General features: G+C 38.7%; 1 protein-coding gene across 1 annotated transcript; it reads left to right on the top strand.

Annotated features, from left to right (window-relative positions):
- The first annotated feature begins 4,657 nt into the window (after window positions 1-4,657).
- Window positions 4,658-7,483, top strand: LOC143598015 (uncharacterized). The gene is made up of 4 exons (XM_077076348.1): window positions 4,658-4,965; window positions 5,077-5,130; window positions 5,645-5,770; window positions 7,154-7,483. The coding sequence occupies exons 1-4, from the start codon at window positions 4,729-4,731 to the stop codon at window positions 7,334-7,336; spliced, it is 600 nt and encodes a 199-aa protein (XP_076932463.1). The 5' UTR covers window positions 4,658-4,728; the 3' UTR covers window positions 7,337-7,483.
- Window positions 7,484-26,922: the final 19,439 nt, after the last annotated feature.

Genomic DNA, 26,922 nt, shown 5'->3' with positions numbered 1-26,922 from the left:
ATATCTGGTTTCTGGACCTGTCACCGTTCTACAAACATAGTAAATTGGAGTATGTAGATTCTTCCTATTTGTCAGTAGCACGGCCCCAATGGCAATATTAGATGCTGACAAGTACAATGTCAGGGGCTCTCCCGCATGTGGTGCTGTTAGGGTAGGCAGTTCCATCAAACACTTTTTAACTTATAAAAATGTTTTTTCTACTTCCACAGTCCATTTGAAATGTGCTTTCTTAAGACAGATCCTCAGAGTTGATACAAATGGGAAAGATTTGGCCACGTGATTGGCCAAAAATCTGTTTAGAGCAACAAGTTTTCCATTGAGTGTTTGTACCTTTTAGAGGGAATAAGGCGATGGCATGCGGGCAACTACTTGAACCTTATCTGGGTTTGCTTTAAAACCCGCACCCGTGACGATTACGCCGAAAAATTGTCCTTCTTCCATCCCAAAGGAACACTTACTAGGATTGAGCTTCATGTTGATCTTCCTTAGAGTATCAAATATTTCCTCTATGTCTCGTAACATCTGATCCTCTTCAACACACTTTATCACCAGATCGTCCATATAAACTTATAGATTTCGCCTGATCTGGTCCTTAAAGGCCTCATCCATTAAACGTTGATATGTAGCACCCGCGTTTTTTAATACAAAAGTCATCATCTTGTAACAGAGTGTGCCTTGGTCTGTACGAAATGATGTTTTGTCCTCATCACCTGCCACCATGCGGATCTGGTGATAACTTTTGTAGGCATCAAGGAAGCATTTAAACTTGAATGGAGCTACTACATCAACTTTAAGATCAATCTCTGGTAATGGATAACAGTCCTTCGGACACGCTTTGTTTAGATCTTTAAAATCTATACACACCCGCCATGTTCCGTTGCTCTTGTGAACGATGAATGGATTAGCAACCCAAGTCTGGTATTGAATTCACGGATGATTCCAGCTTGCAGAAGATCTTGAACTTGTTCATTCATAGCTTTGGTCTGTTCAGGACCCATCTTGTTTCTTTTGGACAATTGGCGTGAATGCTGGATTCACCTGAAGCTTGTGTTGCGCGATCTTCCGCGGGACACCGGTCATGTCTGAGGGTTGCCATGCAAATATGTCCATATTTTTTGTTAATAATTGCTTCAGAAATGTCCTCACTATCTCAGAGATAGCAGGCCCAATTGTTATCGTTTGGTCCGAAAACTTTTTATTAAACATCCACTTATCTGGTTCGGTTCTCTAAATTTTTTTTGGCACCTTATTAGGCTTTGAACTTTCCATTGTGAAACAATGATGGTTTATGTGGATGATTGCTACTCCAGTGCGGGTCGGAACCCCCACCGCACCATGAGCTATGGAGGGGTGAGCATTGAAATCACCAATTGCCTCACGCCCTAAGATAATATCGTTCTTCGACGTAGCCGGTAAAACCAAGAATTCAGCGTCTTCAGTACGTGAATGTGTCCCATCGCTGAGTGTAATAGAAAAAGAAATTACCCCTCGCGGGTGCATCACTTCACCCCCAAAGCCAGACACAGGTGTGTGAATTGGCTTCAGCCTCACCTTTTCTTCTTCGTCAAGTTGTTCAAAACATTGTTCATACATTATGTCTGACGTACTTCCAGTATCAAAGAAGACATAATGTGAACGGTAATGACCTATAAGGGCAATGATTATCAGCGGGTTTTTGTTGCACGGGCCCCCTTTGACCCGCGGGAAAATTACGGGTTCATTCTTCCACTCTTCCTCATCAATTTCTCGCCTCTTTCCTCCAATTATGTGCCATCCTTGAAACATGTGAACATTCAAGTCTCTGACCTGCTTTTTAGGTGTGCCTTGATTGTCTTGTGAGGAAGCTTTTCCCGACACTTGTGTTACATTCTTGACTAAGGGTCCAAGCTTTCCAGACTTGACCGCTGCTTCGATTTCACTATTCAAAGCCAAACACTCATCCGTGTTATGACCGATGTCATCATGGAACGTGTAATGTTTCTCGGGGTTGAGGAATGTTCTTTTCATGATTGGCTGAGGTTTCTTGAAGTTCATGTTCTCAGTGGTGAGAATTTTCGAGGGAGTCTTTGTAAACGGGGTCCAATTGTTGGTAACTTGCGTTGAGGCGCTTGCTTTACTTTTGTTGCCTATCAATGACCTTGCATCAAACTGCTTGGATGTATCCGTGGAAGGTTGAAGACTTGACCAAATTGATCCCTTAGCTTGTATATTTGGCCCCGGATTCTGAAATTCCACTTTGGAGTTTGCTTTGGGCTATCAGACCCCAAAGTCTTTTCAGTTCTCGCAAACAGTTCCGCGGTACACATGATTTCATCCCAGGTCTAGGGCATTCCATCTCTACCAATTAATGTGTGGATCAATGCGTTACTCCGCACATTGTTGCGGAAGGCTCCCCTCAACATGTCTTCACTAATGACTCCAATATTAAGACTCTCATCATTAAACCGAGAAATGAAGTCTATAATAGACTCATTATCCCACCTAACGACGTCTAATATTTCAGAAGGATCGCGTGTGTGTTTCTTTTGTTGACTGAAGTGTTGAGAGAACTTAGCCACCATGTCATCCCAACTCTAAATTTCCCATCCAGTAATTTTTCGAACCATTCGCGGGCCGCTTCAATCAACGTTAATGCAAACACGTGGCACCAATAAGGGAGAGTCCAACCACGGACTCCTCCTACTGCCACAAAATTCAACAGGTGATCACTAGGATCCGTCATCCCATTGTATTTTCCTAGTGACGTAGGAAATTTTACGTTGACTGGGAACGGGGCTGTTGCAATACGCGCTATGAATTTCGACATTTCAGCAAAAACTACGGGACAATACGGTTTTGTGAAGTCTTCTTCCGCATCACTGTGGTACTCAGTATGGCGAACTATCGCACGCGGGCGACTAGTTCCCTCTCGTCCATGAATTCTACTATCTCCACTGAAATAACTGACTGCACTTGGATGGTATGTTGGGTCATAACTTTCTTATACATCCTTGTACGAGGGCTCACGCATGACCATGCGATGACGGTCACGCTTTCTCCTTTCAAAATCATCCTCAGGAAACCTCTCCGTCTGAAGGCTATCACGCATCTGGTTCCTCCGCACCGTTGTAGGAGGAGATTGAGATCTCCTAGGAGTCTCGTCAAAAGCCAAAGTACGGCACAAATTCGCTCTTCATGAACCATTCGCTCGTACTCAGCTAAAACATTTTCTTGCTGAATACATAACCAATCGTCGGAGACTGAATTCCTCCAGCTTTGGAGCTACGCCGATGGAGTCTCGTCGGCTCGGAATTATCATATCTGTCTTCCAGACCTAATTCCGTGCGGGCCCAGCGAGTCTCCATCGTAACACGTCCTAAGTCACCCGGAGTAGGGCCTCCAGGTTCTTCGACATCAACCAGTACATCTAACAGTTGCCGGAGTTTCCGTCGGCCTTTGAAGAGATTGACTCATATCGTTCAAACCAACAAAAAACTACCATAATTTTAGCACAAGAACGGATGGCGCTAATGAAGAAACACGGACCTAATCCCCAAAGGGCTTAGATCCGATGCGTCCACAGGGTACATGTCAAATAACCACTAACAACGATATAAGCTCAATCTCCCAAGTCCAATGACAGAAACCTGTAAAACAACCACCATGAGCTCGTTACGGGAAGGACAAGAGGGGGGGTTCTTATCGTAACCACCATCCGGCGTGAGAATAAGTACAGTTTCGGCGATGATAAAGTACTTAAGTATTTAGAGTAGATAGTTGGGAGTGAATGAATATCTTATGGAGGTTGTGAATGTATTTATAGTCGAATGATGTGGGAATATGATTGGCCCAACTGTCCCTTTCTAGAAGATGCCCCCGTAACCGTCTAGACACGTGTCCTTATATGATAGGTTGAGCTATACGGCCCATGTGTATGGTTGTAACAACCTGGGCACGTGTCCCTCTGTGATAGGATGAGCTAAACCTGGCCATGTGTACGGTTATAACAACCTTATCAGTTGTCCTTCTTCTATTGGCTGATGGGTCACGTGCTCTCCAAGAAAGGATCTTGGTAAATCTTCTAGAAGGGGGTTGGTTAATTACAGCTGCCCTGTGATGTTGCCTTCTGGCCATCCTTGCGGGTGAAAGCAGTACCCTGCGGATGACTTCTGAGTGCGTCTAAATCCTCCCGCGCATAGTCTCTAGGATGTACAATTATTCTTCCTTTGTCTTTGAGTTTTGCGAGTGATTTATATGTTCCGCGGGTGACATATGAGGGGATCTCCTCTTACCCGCGGGTGGTATTTAAGAGTATTTAAGTATTTTTGGTACCCTATCTTTATACAATTGTAATTTAAAAATATATAAAATAATTAAAAAAAAAATATAGTTTTCATTTTGAGCTTGAAAACAAAAACGACTCAGAGTCTAGCTTAACTTAAGCTTTAGAAAGAGCTCGAAATCATAATAAAAGTAAAACTAAGCGCGAGTGAGTGAAAAACATACGAGCCTTGATAATAATAATAATAATAATTAAAGTAAAAGGTAAGAGAGACGCATATCATATCAATCGTTAGCCACAAAGCCAGTGACCGACCATCAAGCACCATGGCGACAAGCCTCCCATGGCGCCCACTCCTCGACTCCAAAACACAAACCCACCACCTTTCCAGCAGTATCAACAGACGCATCCTTCCACCTAGAGTCCAGGCATTCAGGCGATCCGATTTCGACGTCTTCGCCAAGCGTATGGCCTCCGGCGAAGCCTGGAAAGACGCCTGGCGCACTGCCAATAATGGCTTCGAGCACCTCCTTTACGAGGCCAAGAAGACCGCCGAGCGAATCGACCGGGAGTATTCCGTTGGCCGCCGTTTGTCCTCCGTTGCACAGTCGGCGTCTCACCGGGCCAGAGAGCTTGACCGGGATTATTTGATTACGCAGCGCTGGCGGACCTTTACTCTTGATTTCACTCGGAATTGGCCTAGGGTTTGCTTTTATTATTATTATTATTAACATTCAGATTATTATCATATCATTATATCAGTTACAGTTAGGTTATATTATTTGAATTTAAATATATGCAATTTTGTGTTTCAGTACAGGAAGCAGCTTAGTGATTTTCTGGATACACCATTAGGGAAGAGTTTTGGGGTAAGTAGGGTTTTATTAGCTTCTCCATTAAACTTAACAAGTTAACTGAGGGCTTGAATCTTTCTTGTCTATCAACTATAGTATGGTCATCTTTGTATGATATTTAGGGTTTTAGATTTTGCGTTTTTTTCTTTGACTGACTGCTATTGTTTTAAGTGAGTTTCCTTTGCATTGCTCCCTTTGGATGAACCAAGAATCGTACTATATAATTTTATATTGATTGTGTGTATAATAGAGTTAAATAGGGGCTCTTTAGTTTTAATGATACTTATATAACCTGTCTAATAGTGGATACCCTTGAAACAAAGTTTTAATGGTTCTTCGTTTTAGGTCTTGTGAAGCATTCTTTAAAAGATTTATATGAATACATTGTAGCAATAATAATATTAATTGCTTAAATGACTTTGTGGTTACTCAATTCTAGTGTAGTCGTAGAAGATTACTTTCGTCATAAGCAACCTGTGAGGGTTTTTTTTTTTCGTTTAAATCGCTAATAAAATGATTGTTTTTGCAGACGATCTTCTTTCTATGGTTTGCACTTTCTGGATGGCTGTTTAGGATTCTGATATTTGCAGCATGGGTACTACCGATTGCCGGCCCGTTACTTATTGGTGCTGTTGCCAATAATCTCGTCATTAAGGTGATTTCTTAGTTACTTATATGTGATTTTAGAATAATAAGGTTTTCCACTTGATTACTACGTGTGGCAGACTCATTACTCAACCACCCTATCTGTTTACTTCACCACCTGGATGATATATTGTCGGCCTTATGAGTATATGTGCTTACAAATTAAAACAATTTTTTTGACGTGGATAATTCTTAGAATCTAAAAAATGGGCTGCAAATGTATATCAATTATCTTTCCCAAAATTTGGAACTTATTTTAATTGTTGTGATTTTTCAAATTACTGATTAAAGGAAGGCTTACAACTAGAGGTGTCCATGAGTCAGTTGTAGGCTCAAACTGAACCATTAACTGAATATTCGTTTTTTGGGTTTTTAAAAACCGTTATGCTTCTGTTTTTGGTTTCCACAACGATCATTTTTACCATTTGGGCTAAATAATTACGTGTTGAAAACCAAATGGACTAAGATAATTAATTTGAGCTTGAAACTTTGAGTCTTATTCTTTTGTTGAGTAATGATTAATTGATCATTACTCATTTGAACCTAATGTTTCTGGCTATGCAGTCAATCTCGGTGGTATCTCGGTTATCGCTCTTCATGTGAAATATCGGTCAAAATATTGGTTAGAATATCGGTACCGATAATATCGGCGATATTGACCGATATATCACAGATATTCCCGATATCAGTGATTTAAGTCTTAATTTTCAACTTTTAGTGCTTAATGTTGGTGTTTTGAGTCTTAATCGGTTCATATTTGCTATAATTGATAGTGTTTTGCAAGTTGCAAAAGGATAATTTGTTAATAGTAGGAGGGTATACTGAATTGTTAGCGCTAAAGTGCATGATATTAAAGTTACCGATATCTCACCGCGATAACCGATATCTCAAATATTGGTCCTCGAACGATATCCGATATTTTTCCGCATTAACTGCTTATGTCTCTGGTTTACAATATTTATTATTATTTTTATAAATTACTTAAAAGGTCGTTTTTTTCGGTTTGGGGTTCAGTTTGATAATTTTCGGTTTGTGGTTGATGTAAACTCGAAACTGTACCGAAAAATCGGATTTTTAGAAAACATAAAACCAAACTGTTGGTAGTTTTATGGGTTTGGTTACGTCTGTTTTTTTCGGTTATGGTTCAGTTATATCGGCTTTGTGCAACTTCAAATCACAACATGTTTTCATTTCAACTTATTATTTTACTATTACAACTTCAAACAGCAAGAACACATCCGAACACTATTACAAATTTACAACTCATATTCAAATTGTCAAATTCTGATTATTCAGCATCATATAATCAATCACTTTCAAATATTTGAATTCCACCATGTTGTGTAACAATCTTCATGAAATGTTAAAAGTATGCCATTATTGACTTCCACAGGGCGGGTGTCCTGCATGTAAGAGACAGTTTGTCGGTTACAAAAACCAGATGGTGCGATGTGCTGGTTGTGGAAACATCGTTTGGCAGCCGAAAGGAGACTTCTTTTCTAAAGGTGGGGCCCGCCCTTCTTCGTCTTCAAGATCTGATCCCGAGATAATAGATGTTGAGTTTGAAGAGAAATGAACAGATGATCCATAAATACTAGTAGTAAACAAAATCAAACCACTTGTTGATGTCTTGTCTATTTTGTTTGCCTTTATTAGGTGTGATAAATATGGTTATGTAACTATAATTCTCTTTATTGAGTTTAAAAATTCTTACTTTTTACCATCATGTTTTTATAATGTTTTTGGGTACCTGATTGTTGGGCACACAAGCACTGAACTTGTGTGATATCCCATTGTCTAGCAGAATATAAAAGTGATACCCAAAAGACTGTTTTGTGTTCTGGAAACTGCACCTCAGAGAGAGGCACCTCAGAGGGAGGGAGGGAGGGAGGGAGGGAGGGAGGGAGAGAGCGCATTGTTTCAGATCAAATATGAAATCAATCTTAGAGCGGTGGGGTGGTTCCACGTAGGGTTGATCAACGAACCCGGTTCCTGGACCCGAACCGGACCCGAACCGGTTCTTACCCGTTTTTTGTAGGAACCTGACCCTATCTGATTCAACCCGATGATCCGTGACCGGTTCTTGCATTTCTGAGTGGGGGCGGGTAGGAACCGGAACCGAACCGGAACCGGTTCTGGAACCGATTAGGAACCGGTTCTAGCCGTTGGATCGATTATATCCGTTGGAAATCGTTTTTTTTGGCCGTTTTTTTGACCGTTGGGGTCAAAAATAGCCGTTTTTTTGCTCCCCCAAGCACCCCACTACTAGTATAAATAGGTATTTGGTGTCATGGGTTCATCACAACACTCAAAATGCAAACCCGAACGCAAAAAAATACAAAAAAACGCTATTACAACGTTTTGAGTTTTCTAATCCCTTGTTTTCTCTTCTTCTATATTCATATTTGTTGTTATGGCTGCCTCACAATCATCGGTTGGTCAAGGTTCCAATGCCGAACCAAGTTTCGTTCGTATTGTACCTCAAAATCGTAATCAAGAGATTTGGTGCAATTGGGATTTGGTTGAATTGAGTGACCATTCATTGAAGGCTCGGTGCAAGTTTTGTGGGGTTTATTTAAACCCACTTTCGAATTCAAATTTGAAGAAATACATCGAAAAACCGTATTGCAAGGCGTTGAAAAAGAACGTCGATTCGCAACAAACGCAAATGGATAGTGAAGGCGGAATATTTACATACCAAATTGATCGAGTTCAAGATCGTATGGCGAAGTTTGTGATTCAAGAAGCTTTGCCGTTTAGCCACTTCGACAACCCTCGCTTAACCGCCATGATTCGAGATACGCTTCAACCACAATACACTCACGTAAGTCGTCATACTCTTAAACGTTATTGTTTAAAATTGTGGAAGAAGGCCAAAGAGTTACTAATTGCATATTTTGAAAATATAAATACGGGAATAAACTTAACTAGTGATGTTTGGTCGGCTCCACATGGTCTACCCGAATCTTATCTTTGTGTCACCGCTCATTGGGTAGACCCGTCATCGTGGGAAATGATGAAACGCACCATTGCTTTCGAACTCTTTGAGTATCCACGTACGGGAGATAATTTGTTTGAAATTTTAGATTATGTTATAAAAACTTATAAACTAGAAAATAAAATATTTTCAATGGCATTTGATAACGCGTCGAATAATACATCGGCGGTTGATAAATTAAAATTAAAATATACGCCGATTTGCAATGGTGTATTTTTTCACTCGAGGTGTGTTGCACATATCATTAATTTAATCGTGCAAGACGGACTTGCTTCGGATGAGGTTACATCGGTTATAAACGATTTTAGACTAATGATACATGAAGTTTTTAAGAAAAGTAAAAAAAGACAAATGGAATATAGAAAATTTTGTAAAGATACGGGAAGAAAAGCTTTGGGAGCTAATTGGGATGTACCTCATCGATGGAATTCCACTTGCATAATGTTTCAAAGTGCTTTGGAACAAAGAGAAACTTTACAAATGTTTCATTCTAGTCTTGCCGAGAATGATTTGGCAATCCCCTTTTCAAATGAGAAATGGGAAATTATCAATGACTTATCGACTTTTCTTGAAGCTTTTAAAACATCAACTATGAAACTATCGAGAACGTATTATCCGACAAGTCCCTTGGTTCTTTCAGAGTTATTTTTAATCGTTAACAATCTTAAAGAATTTGAAAATAAAAGTCCAATGTTTTCAAACATCATATTACCAATGAAGTTTAAATTAAAAAAATACTTTCTTGAATTGCCACCGGTTTTTACTTGCGCCGCCGCTTTAAACCCAATGTTAAATGTTACGGGGGTTGAATGTGTGATAGACGAAATTTTTTCAGCCTTAGATATGCATGAAGTTGACCCAAACTTTTCAACAGAGGCAAAAAATTATTTTAACTTGAATTTTAAATTTATGTATGACTTTTATTTAAATAAATATGGGTTAAACATACACATGCCTATGTCGGGGGGGTCTTCATCAAGTTCAAGTGCTACTAGAGTACGAGATCCCATGATTAGCCTTATGAACACCGTTCGCAACGTAACGGCTAAAAAACAAAGGGGTAACACCCCTTCAAGCGAACTAGGAAGGTATAGTGCAAATGATTACTCTACCGGTTTATCCGAAGAGGAATATGGCACTTTTGATGTTTTGGCTTGGTGGAGGGTAAAGGAAACTGAGTTTCCGATTCTTGCCACCATGGCCCGTGATTTACTAACCGTCCAAGCTTCTACGGTAGCTTCGGAATCCGCTTTTTCTCTTAGTGGCAGGGTAATATCGGTGAGAAGAACAAGACTAAATTCGGAGTCGGTGGAGATGTGCATTTGCTTAAAGGATCACTTGGACTCAATCGATCGTAGTCAACACGTAACCACTCTCGAAGATGAAACACCACTTGATGTTCGAGTGCACGACGAACAAGAAGGCATTTCTACAAGTAATTCCAAGGAAGAAGTCGCCGCTCAATAATTACGACGAACAAGAAGGCTTTTCTAGAAATAATATGTCACAACTTTATATTTATAAGTTTAATGTTTTGTTAGTTTGTTTTTGAAGATTTTAAAACATGTAACCTTTTTTTTTTGAACTTCTTAAAGTAAATAAAATGAATTTTATGTTAATTGTTTTTTTTATTTTTCATGTTATACAAATACGAATCGTAGTTTAGAATCCAAATCGCAAACGAAAAACGAAAAAAAAAAAAAAAATTTTACACTGTAACCGGTTGGAACCGGTTACAGTACAGGAACCGGGTTAGGAACCGGTAAGAACCGGTTAGATAGGTTAGGGGTCCGAGGGTGGGAGAACCGGTTCGGTTCCCTAACCGGTTCGAGCCTAGAACCGGTTTAAAATGGGGTTTTGAATATAGGAACCGGTTAGGAACCGGTTCCGGTTCCTAGTCCCAAACCGTTTTGAACATCTCTAGTTCCACGCGTTATATGTTTGCAAACACCACCGCCGGTGGTGGCTATAACGCGTGATGGTGATCCAGTGTGATGGCCATCACGTGTATGTAACCAAGAAAATTAGAACATTGGGGATTTTTTAACTGTTGTGAGGGTGTGGGGGGTGGGGGGGTGGGGGGGGATTAATAAAAAAAAGTAACAATATAAATAAACAACCACTTCATTTCAACTCAAAATCAAATCCAACTTAAAACACTCTCAATCTTCTACTTCATTCAAAACAAAGAATATGGAATTTCCGAGCAACTGGTTTCGTTAGACACCGATAGCTCGTCGTCTATGGACGATGACATTGCCGAATGGTTCCATTATTATATAACGAACTTGAAGGCCCGAGCCGTCCAAAGAAAAAAAAATGATGGATCGTGATCGTATACATGCCCACGAAGTACTAATGAACGACTATTTTGTGGAGGAGCCGAAATACAATGACGAGACGTTTAGGGAACGGTTTCGTTTGCCGAAATCTTTATTTTTAAAGATTGTAGCCGACATTGAAACAAGCGAATAATGGTTTCAAGAATCTTACGACGCGAGGGGCAAACGAAGTTTTACGGTGCTTCAAAAATGCACATCCGCTATTCGTCAATTAGCGACAGGTAACCCACTCGACCAATTCGATGAATACTTACAAATGTCTTAGAGAACTTCATGTGAATGTTTGCAATTCTTTTATAACACGATTATTGAATTGTATGGCTAAGAGTTTCTACGAAAACCAACAAGACACGACATTAGACGTCTTTACGCCGCGCATGAGGCTAGATGGCATTTTCCAGGGATGCTCGGTAGCATCGATTGTACACATATCAAATGGAGGAATTGTCCACGGGAGTTTCGAGGGGCTTATGTTAGGGGTGATATCAAATGACCGACCATCTCACTTGAAGCGGTTGCGTCAAATGATTTATGGATTTGGCATTCTTATTTTGGTGTTCCCGGCTCAAACAACGACATCACTGTACTGTACACATCACCGTTGTTTCAGAGCGTAACAGATGGTACCGCACCTTTCTGTCCGTATTTTGTCAACGGGAGATATTACAGACGTGGCTACTATCTTGTCAATGGTATCTACCCGCAATGGTCTGTTTTTGTGAAAGCCTTTTCGTTTCCCGTCGATAACAATGAAAAAGCGTTCAAGAAGTTGCAAGAATCGGCAAGAAAATATGTCGAGAGAGCTTTCAGTGTCTTAAAGGGTAAATGGTGCATACTTAGTCGACTGGTTTGTGCAATGAAAAAACCACGATCTTTAGCTACGTATATGCATGCATCATATTACACAATATGTTAATAAAAGAATATAGACGTGCAATTTCTCCAAATTGGGTACCGGATCCTCCTACTCAAGTTCCCGTTCCTGAGGATGTGCAATTAGACTTGCGGGATGAGAATATTCACCATCGGTTGAGATGTGATCTACTTGAAGTTATAGGTTTTAGGTTTGAAATTTCCGGATTCAGACGAGGAGTGGACTTTTTATTGTAACTTTTATTTTTTATTCTAATTTTTAAGTTGTAATATGTTCTAATAAAATATTTTTTTTTATTTTTTAAGTTGCAAAAAAAAAAAAAAAAAAAAAAAAAACGCTACCACACCACACCACCACCCCACTAAATTCCATCACTAGTGATTAGGGGTGCAAACGAGCCGAGCTGCTCGCGAGCTACTCGAGATCGGCTCGTGAAAAAGCTCGATCGAGCCGAGCTTAAACGAGCCCGAGCCCGAGCTCGAGCGTAAAAAAAAGCTCATTTAATAAACGAGCTCGAGCCCGAGCTTCACTTATCAAGCTCGAGCCGGCTCGCGAGCCTAAACGAGCCTGCCATTTATATATTTTTTATAAATATATATATTAATAGATACATATATATTTAATGATTATTAATTGATATATATAATTAATGAAAAAAATAACTAATAACATATTATTTTATATATAAATTTATTATGAAAATAAATATACAAATATAATTATAAATATATAAAAAAATTAATTAATATATATTAAACTAGCCGAGCCCGAGCCGAGCTCGAGCTTGAAAAACTACGAAACGAGCCAAGCTCGAGCTTTATAATTAAAGAACAAAACGAGGCGAGCCCGAGCTCGAGCTCCGTATAAGTTAAACGAGCCGAGCACGAGCCTGGTCGAGCTCGGGCTCGGCTCGGCTCGTTTGCACCCCTACTAGTGATGGATTTGGTTGGGGTGAGGTGTCACCATATCAATGGGTGTGGTAGATGATATAAATGGAACCCCCCCTCGTTTACATGTATTTGTCCTTTGAATTTTACCATTATTTTTATAGGTAGTAGTGTTATTATTATTTATTTTATTAAATTTTATGTCACTAATAGAAGAGAACACCACATCTTTGGTAAGGTGGCTTGTATCAGAGTGGTAAGCCTTTCAAATTCTCATGGGCACCAGTTGCACTAAGGCCGTTCAAGAAAACTTTTAATAGTTCATAACTATTGATAGACCAAAGCATCTTTAGTCTAGTGGTGTCAACGTGCGTTAAATGTGTCTGTCCCCTCGATTTCACCTGGATCTTAATTAATCATGTCATAACTCACACAGATTGATGTGTCGACAAGAGAGTTAATGACGGGTTGCTATATTTAGAAAGATATCCGTTTGTTAAAGGCGGAATCAATAACAAACATACAGTTGCAATGAATAATCAAAGGTAGAAAGCACACTTAAGATTCACTTAAAAGATTTCCATTTATATAATATTAATCATACAAAAGGATAATCGATTTAGGGTTTTCTAGGAATCCTAAGACAGCCGTCACACAATATTCTCTCAATTAATATGTCTGTCTTATCCGTATTGTGCTCCCTTTTGCGGCGTGCCCTAAATATTCTATTTATAGGCCTGCCAACCTAGGGCAGCTGTCATTCCTTCTAGAAACCCTAAATACAGTCATACATATTCAAAATAAACTAAGTGTAAAACAAGTCTTCCGGGTAGGCTTTGCACCAATCTTGTCTTTCCGAGTATGCTCGGCCATCCTTCATAACTTGGTAAGATAGAAGTTTGCTCGGGATCAGTTTCCGGGTAGACTTTACTTAAAGAGTATTTCACTAAGTAAAATACTCACCGAGTAGACTTCAGTCTTCTTGAATTTGCCAGACTTTGCCCGACAACTCCTTACGAGCAACCTTGTTCTTCAATGATCCATTTCAGCTCTTTGCTATAAAATAACTTATTAGCAAAGTGTACTCGGGAGTACTGTTCCTTTCTCGAGCTGAACCTTACCCGATATTACTTAGAGATATTCCTTTAGATTATCAAGCATACTTGGATCATACTTATTAATGAATACCTTGCCCGGTCTTCCAATCACTTGGCTTCTTGGACTTGGTTAACCATACCTTAATCGGAAGAGTAATATACTTGGCTCTGAAGAACAGACTTGCTAGATAAAGTTAACCTTGCCCGGATTTACATAAATTAGTGTACCTTACTCGGTAATGCACTAATTTGCAAACCCTGCTCGGATATCCACTTAAGAAGACTACTTGAAGAAAACCTTGCCCGGTAGGCAAAATATCGTACTCGGCCAAATAAAAGCTTGCTCGGAGATCTAAGGTGTGCTCGGATCCATTACTTAGCAAATCAAGAGGAGGTTGAGAAGATTCCAATCTTCCATGTACTTCATTTAGGTCAAATCTTTGACTCAAAAATCTCCCCTTAGGTCAATTTCTTGACCCAACAATCTCCCCCCTAGATTGGAACACCTCAGCTGACCCAAAACATTTCTATGGTTACTTACATTCAGCGAAAATACACATCAAATCAAAAATTACATATTCAAGTAACATAAACAAGATTACATAATCAGAAAGTTGTCCGAAGACATTATAAAAGAAAGCCTATTCAAAGATTCTTTAGTTTATATAGAGATGCTTGTTTAGGCATGGAAAATCCAACTTTTCATGCTCTCTTAAGAATCTTAACAGTTCTGATTGCTTAGCGCCTGTAGGCCTTTGTCTTACATTATAATCTGAGAGATGCAGTGCTGCAATCACAGATAATTGCCATAGATTGAATTTTCTGAAGTCATTCTTAGAGAAGATCTTCACAATCTTTCCATTTTCCATCATAACATTCAGATGTTCAGTCCTGGAGTCATAGAATACTCCACTTGGCATAACATTGTGGTTGACTGAATGGTTTTTGGCTTTTACTGCAACCTCGACAAAGGGTTTATCCATCTTCAAGTGCATTTGCTTTGATTTTTCCTGAGTCGTCACAGACATCTTCCTTTTCTTTGTACTGTTCTGTTTTGAGAGCTTGGATGTTGTCTGTTTGCAGAATTTCTCTACTTTGGATTTCCCCTTCATTGTCATTCTTGATAGATCAACCATCTTTTTGGATACTCCTTTGTTCTTACCAACTAGAGACTGGGCAGCTCCCTTTTTCATGTTTAACTGCTGTCTTTTCATTTTCTTGAAGTTGCTCAAAATCTCTTTTCTTTTCATGATTTTTACATGATCAAAAGGAATTCCATTTTTAACCAAAAATTTTGGTTTACCACCATATTTGCTCAATAACTTTTGAATGTTCATATCTTCTTCCAATTCATCTTTCATTTTGTCTTGAACAGTCTTTTCTTCATTCAAAGCCTTTGAAATCTTATTAATGACAGTGTCTAGTTTCTCTTTTATCTCTTTCTCTGATTCTTCTTGCTTCATTAGTTTGAGCAGAGAGACTACCACACCATTTGGAATTTCTTGATCATTCAAGCATTTTTCAATCAGTTCTTGAGGGACTTCTCTCTGATTATTCTTCACTTCATCTCTTAGCTTTCTCTCATCTTCAAACAGCTTCATCAAGTTTTCTTGTTCTTCAAAGTCTTTATCAGACATCATTTGACTCAGAAATTCTCTGTCATAAATTTCTGTCATTCTTTGCACATAGACTCTTTTGGCTTCTGATTCAGATTCATTCATTTCTGAGTCCATTGTATTCTCCTTCTGAGAATTTAAAGTTTGAATTTTATCATCTTCCAGAGCAATTTCTTTTCCTTTTAGCTTCTTACTTTCCTCAAGATCTTTCTTTTCATCTTTTGGAATGTTGTCAGTTTCATCATCTGAACTGTTCTTTTCATAAATGGAGAGAAGCTTCAGCGAATTCTCCCCCTGATTCAGTGATTTCTCCCCCTGTTTTGGGGCAGATGAGATCTTCTCAACCTCAGACATTAGGGTTTGAACTCGTTGCAATGCTTTATTCAGTTCTTCAGAAAGATGATGTTTGTAGGAATTGGAATTACTTGGGGTTGGATCCATTGTTGATTTTCGGTTATATCAATGAACACACAATTATCAGTTAGATATCAAAGTAAGTAAAAAAAATTAAGGTATAAATAATATTTAAATTCAAACCGTTGTCTTGAATGATGTAGAAATCTGCACAAAACACAAATGTAAGTTACTCTTGAAGTGTGAAGTTTCAATTTTGAATCGCATATGCAGGTCTTCTTTTAATGAGAGTTAAGACAAATGTAAAGTACATATCTGCAATTTTTCTGCCAAAATTGCAGATAAAGTTCTTTTGTTTCTGCCTTTTTCTTTTACATGTCAGGTAAAGTGAGAAATTTGAAAAGTGTTTTGTCTTTTAGCTTATAAATTCCTTATCTATTTAAGGAATGATTACTTTGGAATATATATCCAGAAGTGGTAAAGTGTGTAAAGATAAGGTAAAGTGTGTTTCTTTGAGAGTAAGGATTTGCAGTGGGAGAAGAGAGAGGGAAATAATGTTGAAAAAATTTGCCTAACTCCCTCTTTTATACCTTTTGAAAGTGGGTTTTAAATGCTCTTTGTCCTTTTATGAATTATTAGCTGTCAACCAGTAACATTATCCACTTGATATATTAAACATTTAATTTCATTTAAGTTCATAAGACCTTACTTGAAAGATTAATATATCCAAAGTCTACTCGGTATACTTCCACTTACAAGCCTTACCCGGTCAAACTTTGCTTGGAAAATTTTCATTGTTGAATATACAAAGTTTGCCCGAATTCGTCTATTTATAAACCTTGCTCGATAAAGTAAATTAAATTAAAGTTAAAACATGATGAAGAAAGCTTACCCGAAATACTAGATTTCTTGAGAAATTAATCACAAGGCAAATAATCAAGTATAATCATCAAATAAACATCCTTACTAAGAATCAATTAAGATCCCCACATAGATTTCTCAATTTCAAATTAAAACTTATTTAGCATAAACCCTAATAAGAATCATAATCAATTTTATCATACTAACTAACATATTCAATCAAGCATACTTGAAAAACATAGTGTGCCCGAGCAACCATTCAAGAGAATAGTGTGCTCGAACACCTTTCTAATGCAAAGTATACCCGAATAAACTTCATATAGTACAAAGTGTGCCTGGAAAGGATTTCCAGCAGACAGTGTACTCGGAAAGTTAAGTTTTGAAATTACCAAGTATATTGAGGGAACAAAAGTGTACCCGGAATATAAAGTGTGCTCGGAAAACAAAGTTTGCCCGAAAACACTTGTAATTTCAAAGAAATCATAAACACACATATCACAGAGCATGCTTGGAATGAAATTAAAACACATAGACATTTAAGTGTGCTATAGTCTAAAATTTCATAGAGCTTGCCCGAAAATCCTATGTTAGCACTAAGCATGCTAGGATAAACACATTCAATCATCAGGTATGCCCTTACCCGAGGGATTTCAACATGCCAAACCATACCCAAAAAGTGACAAACTTAAATAGTAATATCTAAGCATGCCCGGAAAGATTTACAAATCTTTCCTAACGACATATTCACACAAATCACAAAGCTTACTTGATGTACTTGACTAAGTTCATAAAGTTTGTTTGGAATCACAATCAGCATATAACATGCATAGCTTGCCCGAAACAAGAATTTCTTGTTAAAAGCTAGCTATAACAACACATAATCATCTCAAGACTTCAAGCTTGCTCGGGAAATGAGTACAACAGTGTACTCTACCCGGAAACTGTAAACACTTCAAAGCATGCCCGAAAATCATAAAGTTAGTCAAAAACGACTAAGCTTACTCGAAAAGTTTGAAAATTATCAAACCTTACCCGAAACAACATATTCACACATAATCAACTGTTTTGTACCCGGAAAGGTTGTAAATCATTAAACCTTACCCGAAAATACATATTCAAACAGTTTGTACCCGGGAAGGTTATAAGGCATCAAACCTTACCCGAACTAACATATTCAACCTATTTTAGGCAAAATGCAACACTTTTTGACTTAAATCACTTTGTCAAAATATATTTTTCATTTCAGATAATAGTTTAAGAGCAAATGGTGCATTTAGAGATCAAATTTCAGTTATTTTTCTTCAAAACAGTTTCTTCCATTTACTAAAAAGATCTCAAGAATGGGATCATATTGACTAAGTAGCTATCTCAATACTTCACTCTAAGCATTATTATGACAACATAGATAGGTTAACAGCAGGTATAAACTTAGCATGAATTTCATCTCTTTGGTGATATGATTTAGGTTCATTTAAAGCATAATGCATTAATGGTCAACACTGTGCTATGATGCCTCATATCTCTTCTCAAAGCTTATTTGGCTTTTCCCAGATCACCCCAATTTGACTCCAACTTTCTGTATTTGGTCAAAAATAATTTTTGTATGACATAACTTATTATATTTTTGTATTTTTAGATTCAAACATATATAGAGGTTGAACGTTGGGCTTACAGTTAGTAACATGCCATTCATTCAAGATGAGACATATTTTGTCAACATCTTTGTAGTTCTTGTTGTAACCCTCTTGTTTGATAAAATATTTAAAACACTTATCAACTTTTGGTTGATTTATTCATTCTTCCCCTTGTTTTTGATATTTTCTCAAATTTTCTTAAAGTATGTTCCTTGTCATATTTAAAGATGTTTCATTTTTGGTTGACCAAATAACAACAGGCTCGTGTATGACTGGGTAATCACTTTTCTGCCTATCATTTGGAGAGATTTATCTTGAGACATGCAAAGACAACTATGCATCTCCCCATAAAGATTAGCATATTCATTATGTTTATATCACCTTAGATTTTACATCATCATGGGAAAGCAACCATACATGTTAATGACTATACTAAGGTCTTTTTAGCCTATTAATTCCATATGATCAGCTAAGTAGTCAATGTACTATCATTTCCCAAAAAACACAGTTTAATATTCAATCACCCCAATATCTCTTCATTGTCAGGTTAATGGCCATCCTGTTTGACCAAAAGTGGTCAACAGGACCAAACATACATGTGAATATATGTCCTTTCAAAGTCAAAGCTATTGACATAGTTTTAAGTGAAGGAATAAGAAACAAGTCATAATTGCCCCAAATGCATTCAGTTTTCAGGTCAATGGCTATCCTTTGAATCTATAGAGATTTAAGGACCAAACATACACAAGTGCATGTCCTTCAAACTGGGTAAATGACATAGTTTTCAGCAAGAACAACTATTTGAGACTTTTCCAAAAAAAAAAAATCCTCCTTTTAAGCTTCTTAAAAGCTTGAACTGAATAATCTTATCATATCTCTACACCATTAATCAACTTGCTCATGTTTTGACCAAAATAAAGTATTTATGCAAAATTCATTATAAAATTCATTGAATCACTTAATTTTGACATAAAACACATTTTGACATAAACAGTTGCATCACACAATCAAATCTTAATCATTCTTAACATCATCAAGAAAAACAAACTGTACTAACATTCAATGTCTATCCTATCTTAACAACATCAGAAAATCAGATAAAGGACATATTCAAGTAACCATAAACATGTGATTACTCATGACATCAGACAAGCATTCAATTTCACCCAAATAGATCAAACTACTTATCATAACATCAGATCAGTTAACTTGATAGTCAATAATTATCATCAATTTCAAACAAATTGCACAGATAGTTACTTAAGCACCAATCAGTTAACTTCAAACCAGTGACATATTCAATCATTATTCAGTTGAAACATATTCAAAAACATATTCAATCAACATTCAGTTAAAACATATTCAAAACATATTCAATCAACATTTATAAGGTGTAACCTCTGTCAAAATAATCAGTTAGCACAGAGAGACACACAACCAGGCACACATCCTTAATCAGATTTCATCAGAGTTGATCATTCCCAGTGTAACGATTCCGACGAAACCTGGGTTTCCCTAACCGGTAAACAATAGTTACGTCATATTTAATGTCGGGTACATGAATTACCACAGTAATTATACAAGAATACATGACTCACTGTATTGATTGTACGTGAATATATAAATCATCGTATTGAATATGCGATTAATTGATCGATAGTTATTGAAACCCGAACGAATCGAGGGTTCAATTATAGACGATATCTATAATATTTAGTGATTTTACGAAGCATTAATGCTTCGGGATAAGTAAAGTACGGCACAGAAAAAGAATTTCGATTTAATGGTACGTCGGTACGTTAAACGAAACCTTTAATACCAAACCGAGCAAGAGACGATCGATCAAGCCGAAAAAGATGCGCAATAATTAATAATATGATGTTTTAAGTTAATAAATGTCATGGTTTAAGTTTTTGAAATTTTTAAATCGGTTTTATATAAATTTCATTTTTAAGCCGAAAAAACGACCGTTTTAGCCTCGTTTTAAGCCGAATTAGACATTTAACCGAAAAACGAACTGAACCAGATTATCCAAAACATTATCCGGATATCCGAAATCCAAACATGTGGCCTAGAATGGAGAGGTGGGTCCCACCCCACCCCCCTAAGAGTGCTGATCGGAATAATGGGTTACCCCCATTCATTTCATTTCTTTTTTTTTTACAACCATTCAACAAATCTTCCTTCTCTCTCAAATTCATGATCCAAAACCGAGACTTTGGAGTAAGAAAGCAAGGTAAAGAATCGAGTTAATCACGTTTCCATCTTCGTTTCTTGAGTGTGTTTGCAAGAAAATGAGGTTTCAATGATGAAAACCGATTCTTGCATGATCAAGTGATGTATACGGGTTATTCAAGGGATCTTGGTCCAAGAAAGGAGTTAAACGAATCAAAAACGAATTTTTACGGTTAAATCTTTGTTTTTGGAATCATAACCGAAACCATGAAAGATATGGCTTGATCGTGAGTGTAACTTGCTTGGTATTGTGGTATGTTGGTTGTAGGTTCTGTATTTAGGGGTAAATAAGGCGGAAAGACGAGTTTGTAGCTTGTAGTGGCGGAAAACGAAAGGTATATTCGTTTTATGTTCGGTTTTGGAGATTTGGACAGATTGTGATGTGTTGGGAGTTAGGTTATGAAATTTTACAGAGGTGTTAGATATATGAAAATATGAGTTCTGTAAATTTTTGGTAATTTTTAGATAAAGGATGAATATTTGGTGAATTTAATGCTCGGTTTTGGCCAAAAATGGTGAAAAATAGTTAAATATCATGAAAAATTCTGGAAAATTTCAGATAAGCATTTTATAACATTTATAAATAACACAGAAAATTTTAGGTCAGTTGGAGAAGTCTAAGTAGGCTTTTCGGTTAAACGAGTTCTAGGGTTTTCTAGCTCGGTTTTAGTGAAAATGGCATGTAAAAGAAGATTTTGGTTCTGGAAAAATTACAGGGGACTATGTGGATGTCAGGGGACATCCAGGAAAAAATTTGGGATTTTTCTAAGATCGTTTGGTATTTACAACATATTTAGTGTTTAAATGGTGTTTAAAAATAGATAAATAAATTTTAAATATAAAAATTAATTCTGGAAATATTTTTATAAAATTCCCCACTGTCAAAAAGTGAGTTGTGCAAAATTTCAAGATCCGAGACAAAACGGATAATTATTTGTGCAAAAACAAACTTTTAAAGTTTAAAACGCGTAAACCGGTAAAGTTCGTCTAAACGAACTGACTGGTGTATAAAAACCCTAAAAATGAACTATTATCATATAATTGAGTTAAACAAGAAAAAATGAATCATCCGAAAATAATTCGGATGATTTGGGTATTTTTAACCGATTTAACAGTCTCCGGTACGCCAAAGACGGAAACGGGTCCCGCGGCCAATCGGGGCGTCTAAACCGAGCTCTAATTTCACATCTTTAATTAAATTATCAGTCAACCACTACTTTCGGGTCGTGTGTGACCAAACTCGTTTTTGAAACGTAAAAACGGATAACCGTGCTAGGCACGCAAAACGAGAAAAACGACTAATAGTAGTTGTGACCATGGAACTCTAAACGATATCACAATCTGAGTCCGGAGAAGTGTTTCTGGGTTAACCTTGCCCCCAGAACAGGTACAGTGCTGGGTTAACAGTGTCCCCAGATGTACCGGTTAACTTGGTTAAAGTTATATTAATAATGAGTGTATAGTAACGATCGTAGGGATCATATTACAGATTGGACGTGTTAACTGATAATGATTGTTGTTACCTGCTTGCATGTGCTAAGGTGAGTTTCACGAGCCCCTTTTTCTGAATAGTTTTCAAATATTTTCCCGGGGCGGAAAGCATGTTACTAATAAAATGTTTAAGTACATACTGAACGCATGGATTTGCGTGTATTTATAAATATTTGATTATACGGGAATCGTACGGAATGGGTACAGTACTGGGTTAACAGTGTCCCCAGATGTCCCTAGAAGTGTTTCTGGGTTAACATTGTCCCCGGAATGAGTACTGTACTGGGTTAACAGTGTCCCCAGACAGAGGTTTCGCTTGTGGGCTCAGCATAATTACATATAAACGGTTGATGGATGAGGCATTTAAGAAAAAAATTAGTCGAAACTTGGAAGTCTATACGGATGATCTCATGATCAAAAGCATTGAGGAAGATCAAATGCTAAGAGACATAGAAGAGACATTTGAGACTTTGAAAAGTATCAACATGAAGTTGAATCCAACCAAGTGTTCCTTCGGGATGAAAGAGGGAAAAATCCTAGGAGTGATTGTTACAGGTGCGGGTTTTAAGGCCAACCCGGACAAAGTCCAGGAAATAGCCCGCATGCCTTCCCCTTCGTCCCTCAAAGAAGTGCAGACACTCAACTTAAGATTGGTTGCATTAAACAGAATTTTAGCAAATCATGCAGCTAAATCTTACCGGTTCGTTTCAACTTTGAGAAATTACCTCAAGAAGGCACATTTCAGATGGTCCGCGAAAGCTGAACAAGCATTCCTGGAGGTCAAAAAACTCTTAATGGAGTTGCCTACTCTAACAGCACCACAGGCGGGAGAACCTCTGACACTATATTTGTCAGCAACTGACATCGCCATTGGGGCCGTAATACTGACGGACAGAAAAAAAGTCCAAACTCCAATTTACTATGCCAGTAGGACATTGACTGACCCAGAAACCAGGTACTCAATACTTGAAAAATTGGTTTTTGCGTTGGTCTATGCTGCCATACGACTCCGCAGGTATTTCCAAGGTTAACCCATTAATGTACTGGCAGGGTACAAAATCAAGAATGTACCAAGCAAACTAGAATTGTCTGGGCGATTGGCGAAATGGGCCATCAAACTGGGTGAGCACGCGATTGAGTATAAACCCAGACCAGCAGTCAAAGGGCAGGTGCTGGCGGACTTCGTTAAAGAGGTTCCGCAACATAAAGAAAAATAATGCTTAGTTGAACAACAGCCCCAAGTGCCCCTGGAACAAGGACAAATCTGGTCTTTGTTCACGGATGGAGCATCCAGTAATGAGGGATCTGGCGCAAGCCTCAGGCTAGTCAATCCCGAGGGCCATGAGTTTACTTACGCCATCAAGTTAGACTTCAAGAGTACTAACAACGAGGCGGAGTATGAAGCCTTTTGGCGGGCCTAAGAATAGCTAAGAAAATGGGAGTAAAACACCTTGAAGCACGTGTGGATTCCATGTTAATCGTGGGGCAGATCAACGGTACTTATGAAGCAAAGAATGACTTAATGGCTTCATACGTGTGACAAGCGAAAGATTTGATCCTCCAATTCTCTTCATGTAAAGTAATTCATATAAAGAGAAGCGAGAACAAATCAGCAGATGCCCTTAGCAAGTTGGCTTCAAAAAATTTTGAGCACTTTGCTAAGGACATTCGCATTGAAGTTTTGGATCGCCCGTCCGTCCCGCAGAATAAAGTTTTGGTAATCCCGACTGGCGTAGAATCCTGGATGACACCAATCATGGCTTACTTGTCATCAAGAGTTCTGCCAGAAGAGAAGGCCGCGGCTCGGAAGATAAAACACAAGGCCTTGAACTATTAGATGAACGCTGGTGTTTTGTATCGACGTTCCTTCCTCGGCCCACTACTTAGATGTGTGGATGCCGAAGACGCGAACTACTTAATCAGAGAAGTTCATGAAGGCATTTTTGGTCTTCACGCAGGCCCAAGAATGGTCGTAACAAAACTTATGAATGCCGGATACTACTGGCCGGGAATGCATCTGGACGCTGTGCAGGAAATCAAGAAATGCGATTCTTGTCAGCGTTATGCTCCCAACACACTGCAACCAAAAAACGAGCTCATTCCAGTCACTTCCGCTTGGCCGTTCCAAAAATGGGCTATTGACATCATGGGACCTTTTCCTGAAGCCCCGGGACGTGTCAAGTTTCTAATCATGGCCATTGGTTACTTCACCAAGTGGGTGGAAGCCAAACCAATTGCATCCATTACGGCATCAAGTGTCAAGAAATTCCTTTGGGAATTCATAATCTGTCGGTTTGGTTTCCGCTAGAACTTGTGAGTGACAACGGTACTCAATATGCGGATAACGGGTTAAAAGAGTGGCTGAAAGAACTTCATGTTACTCAGATCTTCACATCTGTAGCTCATCCGCAAGCCAACGGTCAGGTCGAACTAACCAACCGGACAATCAAAGAGGGGATTAAAGCAATGTTAGGTACAAAACGAACAGGCTGGGTCTACGAATTGGCCCATGTACTTTGCGCCTTTCGTACTCAGAAGAATTCAAGTAATTATGAAACGCCGTTCAGTTTAACCTATGGCACTGAGGCCATGATCCTCGCCGAAATCGGGGTTCCATCCGCACGAACTCTACTGATCGACGATAACGACAAAGAGTTACGGATGAACCTCAACCTTCTTGAAGAAAGAAGGGAATTGGCAGCGATCCGCGCGCATAACTATAAACGCCAACTGCATAAATATTATGATTCACGGGTCAAAAAATGCATGTTTGATGCGGGAGACTTTGTCTTCCTTAGTAACGAAGCTTCCGGCCAAGTTGGCCCCAACTTGGGAAGGACCCTACAAGGTTAAACAAGTATTATCCAAGGGTGCTTACCAGTTAGAGAAATTGGACGGGACTGAGGTCCCTAGAACTTGGAATGTGGCACAGCTAAAGAAATGCTACATTTAACAAGATATGTTTTTACTTTTTATTTTTAGCATGCGTGCCTAATATACTAATGAAGGACATGTAATGTCATTTCTTGTAATTTCGTTCGGCTTATGCCTTTTTTATGGAATTCTGTTAATTCCACATTCTAGTATTATGTAATAATACACATGTTCTAGTCCGCGTACCAAATGGGATTCGTACATCCGAACAGAAGAAATGAGGTAATCCTTTATTGACAAATAAGAAGATCCTATAAGCACTTATATTATGAAGAATAAGACAAAGTGTACCGGATGAAATAAACTTCTTATAAATGCACAAATGGGATTACAAAACGATGTTAATTACAAAGAAGACAGAGTTATACAGAAATATAAAAATACAAGACTACAATTATCATGCATCATCTTCGTCTTCTTCCTGATCATTATCCTCAGTCGCAAGGAGCTACTTCAACTGTTCCACTCCATCTTCTTGATCCGCAAGCTTGACTATTTGATCTTCAATAATGAACTTCAAATTGTCAAAAATCTTCGTCTTCTCATTAAGAATTTTGGCAGTGTCTTGGCCGTGCAAGACGTATTCCTTGAGGAGTTTGTTTTCTTCAGCAAATTTAATACCCTCCCGGAAACCCGTCTGTCGACCAGCCTGAGAAGACGCGATCAAAAGAATGGCGAGACAGTTGCCTAGTTCATCGCTATCCCGGATGTGGGCAATGACCAGTTAACATAAAAAAACATGAGCAAGCTTTCTAGGTAGGACTGTCATTTACAAAAGAATGTGAAGGACAGTGAGAGTTACCTTGGGAACTCCTTCCGCCAGCAACCATTTTTTGTCCGCCTCGGCTCGGTCAAGATTCATTTTATGCTAAGCACATTCCAAGGCTTGCTTCATGTTCTTGGAAGCAAGAGTTGCAAGGCATTCGTCCTTGGAGGTCGACTCAGCCCGCAGAGTTCTTATCAGCTCGTCACGTTCGTCCAATTGTTGCTGAAGAGTAACTTTAGCTTCCTCAGCAACAAATCGATGAGCTTTCTCCGCTTCCAACGCTGTTTTGGCATCAGCCAATTGTTGTTCGGCGTTATCAGCAGCCAGGCGGTTGTCTTTGGCCTCTTTCTTCGCCTGGGTTGCCCTAATTTCCAACTCCTCCCACTCTTCATTCATGCCCAGCCAGTCTCGACATAATTCTTGCTTAGTGGAGACAGTGTTGGCTAGGCTGTAAGAGTAGGAGTTCAATAACTCCTGGCGTGGAAGCCCGCGATGACGCTCCTGCTCCGCAGGAGGAAGACTCCCCTGCAGGTATTCCAAGCAAATATCCGCGTCAGAAAAAGTTGAGTCATGGCGTAAGGACCAACGCGGACGATGCATCGAGGACTCTTTCCCATGTTGAGATGAGGATGCTTGTGGTCCACGGCCGTAGGCACTACCCCCCGTTGATCCTTAAAGCGATAGGTAGCTTGGAATGGTGAAGAAAACCCATGTGAAGTCAATTCTGCTTCATTGTGTGACCGTTCAAACCGATCTCCAACGTCGTATCTTTGAAGCCCAACATATCTCTGTCACCAAGGGAAATATGTATGATGAAATGTCCTGTGGTGCCGAGAATCAACTTGAAACTAAGCACGATGGGTTGTTGAATTACCTCAATCGTTTGTGGGTTCCTAATCGTGAAGATCTTCGCATATTCATCATGGACGAAGCTCATAAGTCTCGATATTCTGTTCATCCCGGTGCGGATAAGATGTATTTTGATCTACGGACCACAATTTGGTGGCCCGGTATGAAGAAAGACATCGCGTTGTATGTGGGAAAATGCCTTACTTGCGCTAAAGTTAAGGTCG

This window comes from Bidens hawaiensis, unplaced genomic scaffold, assembly GCF_021521415.1.
Source record: "Bidens hawaiensis isolate Kalapana, Puna unplaced genomic scaffold, B.hawaiensis_p1.1 tig00049461_1, whole genome shotgun sequence".
Lineage (NCBI taxonomy): Eukaryota > Viridiplantae > Streptophyta > Magnoliopsida > Asterales > Asteraceae > Bidens > Bidens hawaiensis.
The sequence above is the reverse complement of the archived record's forward strand: the minus strand, read 5'-3'. Positions and strand labels throughout refer to the sequence as shown.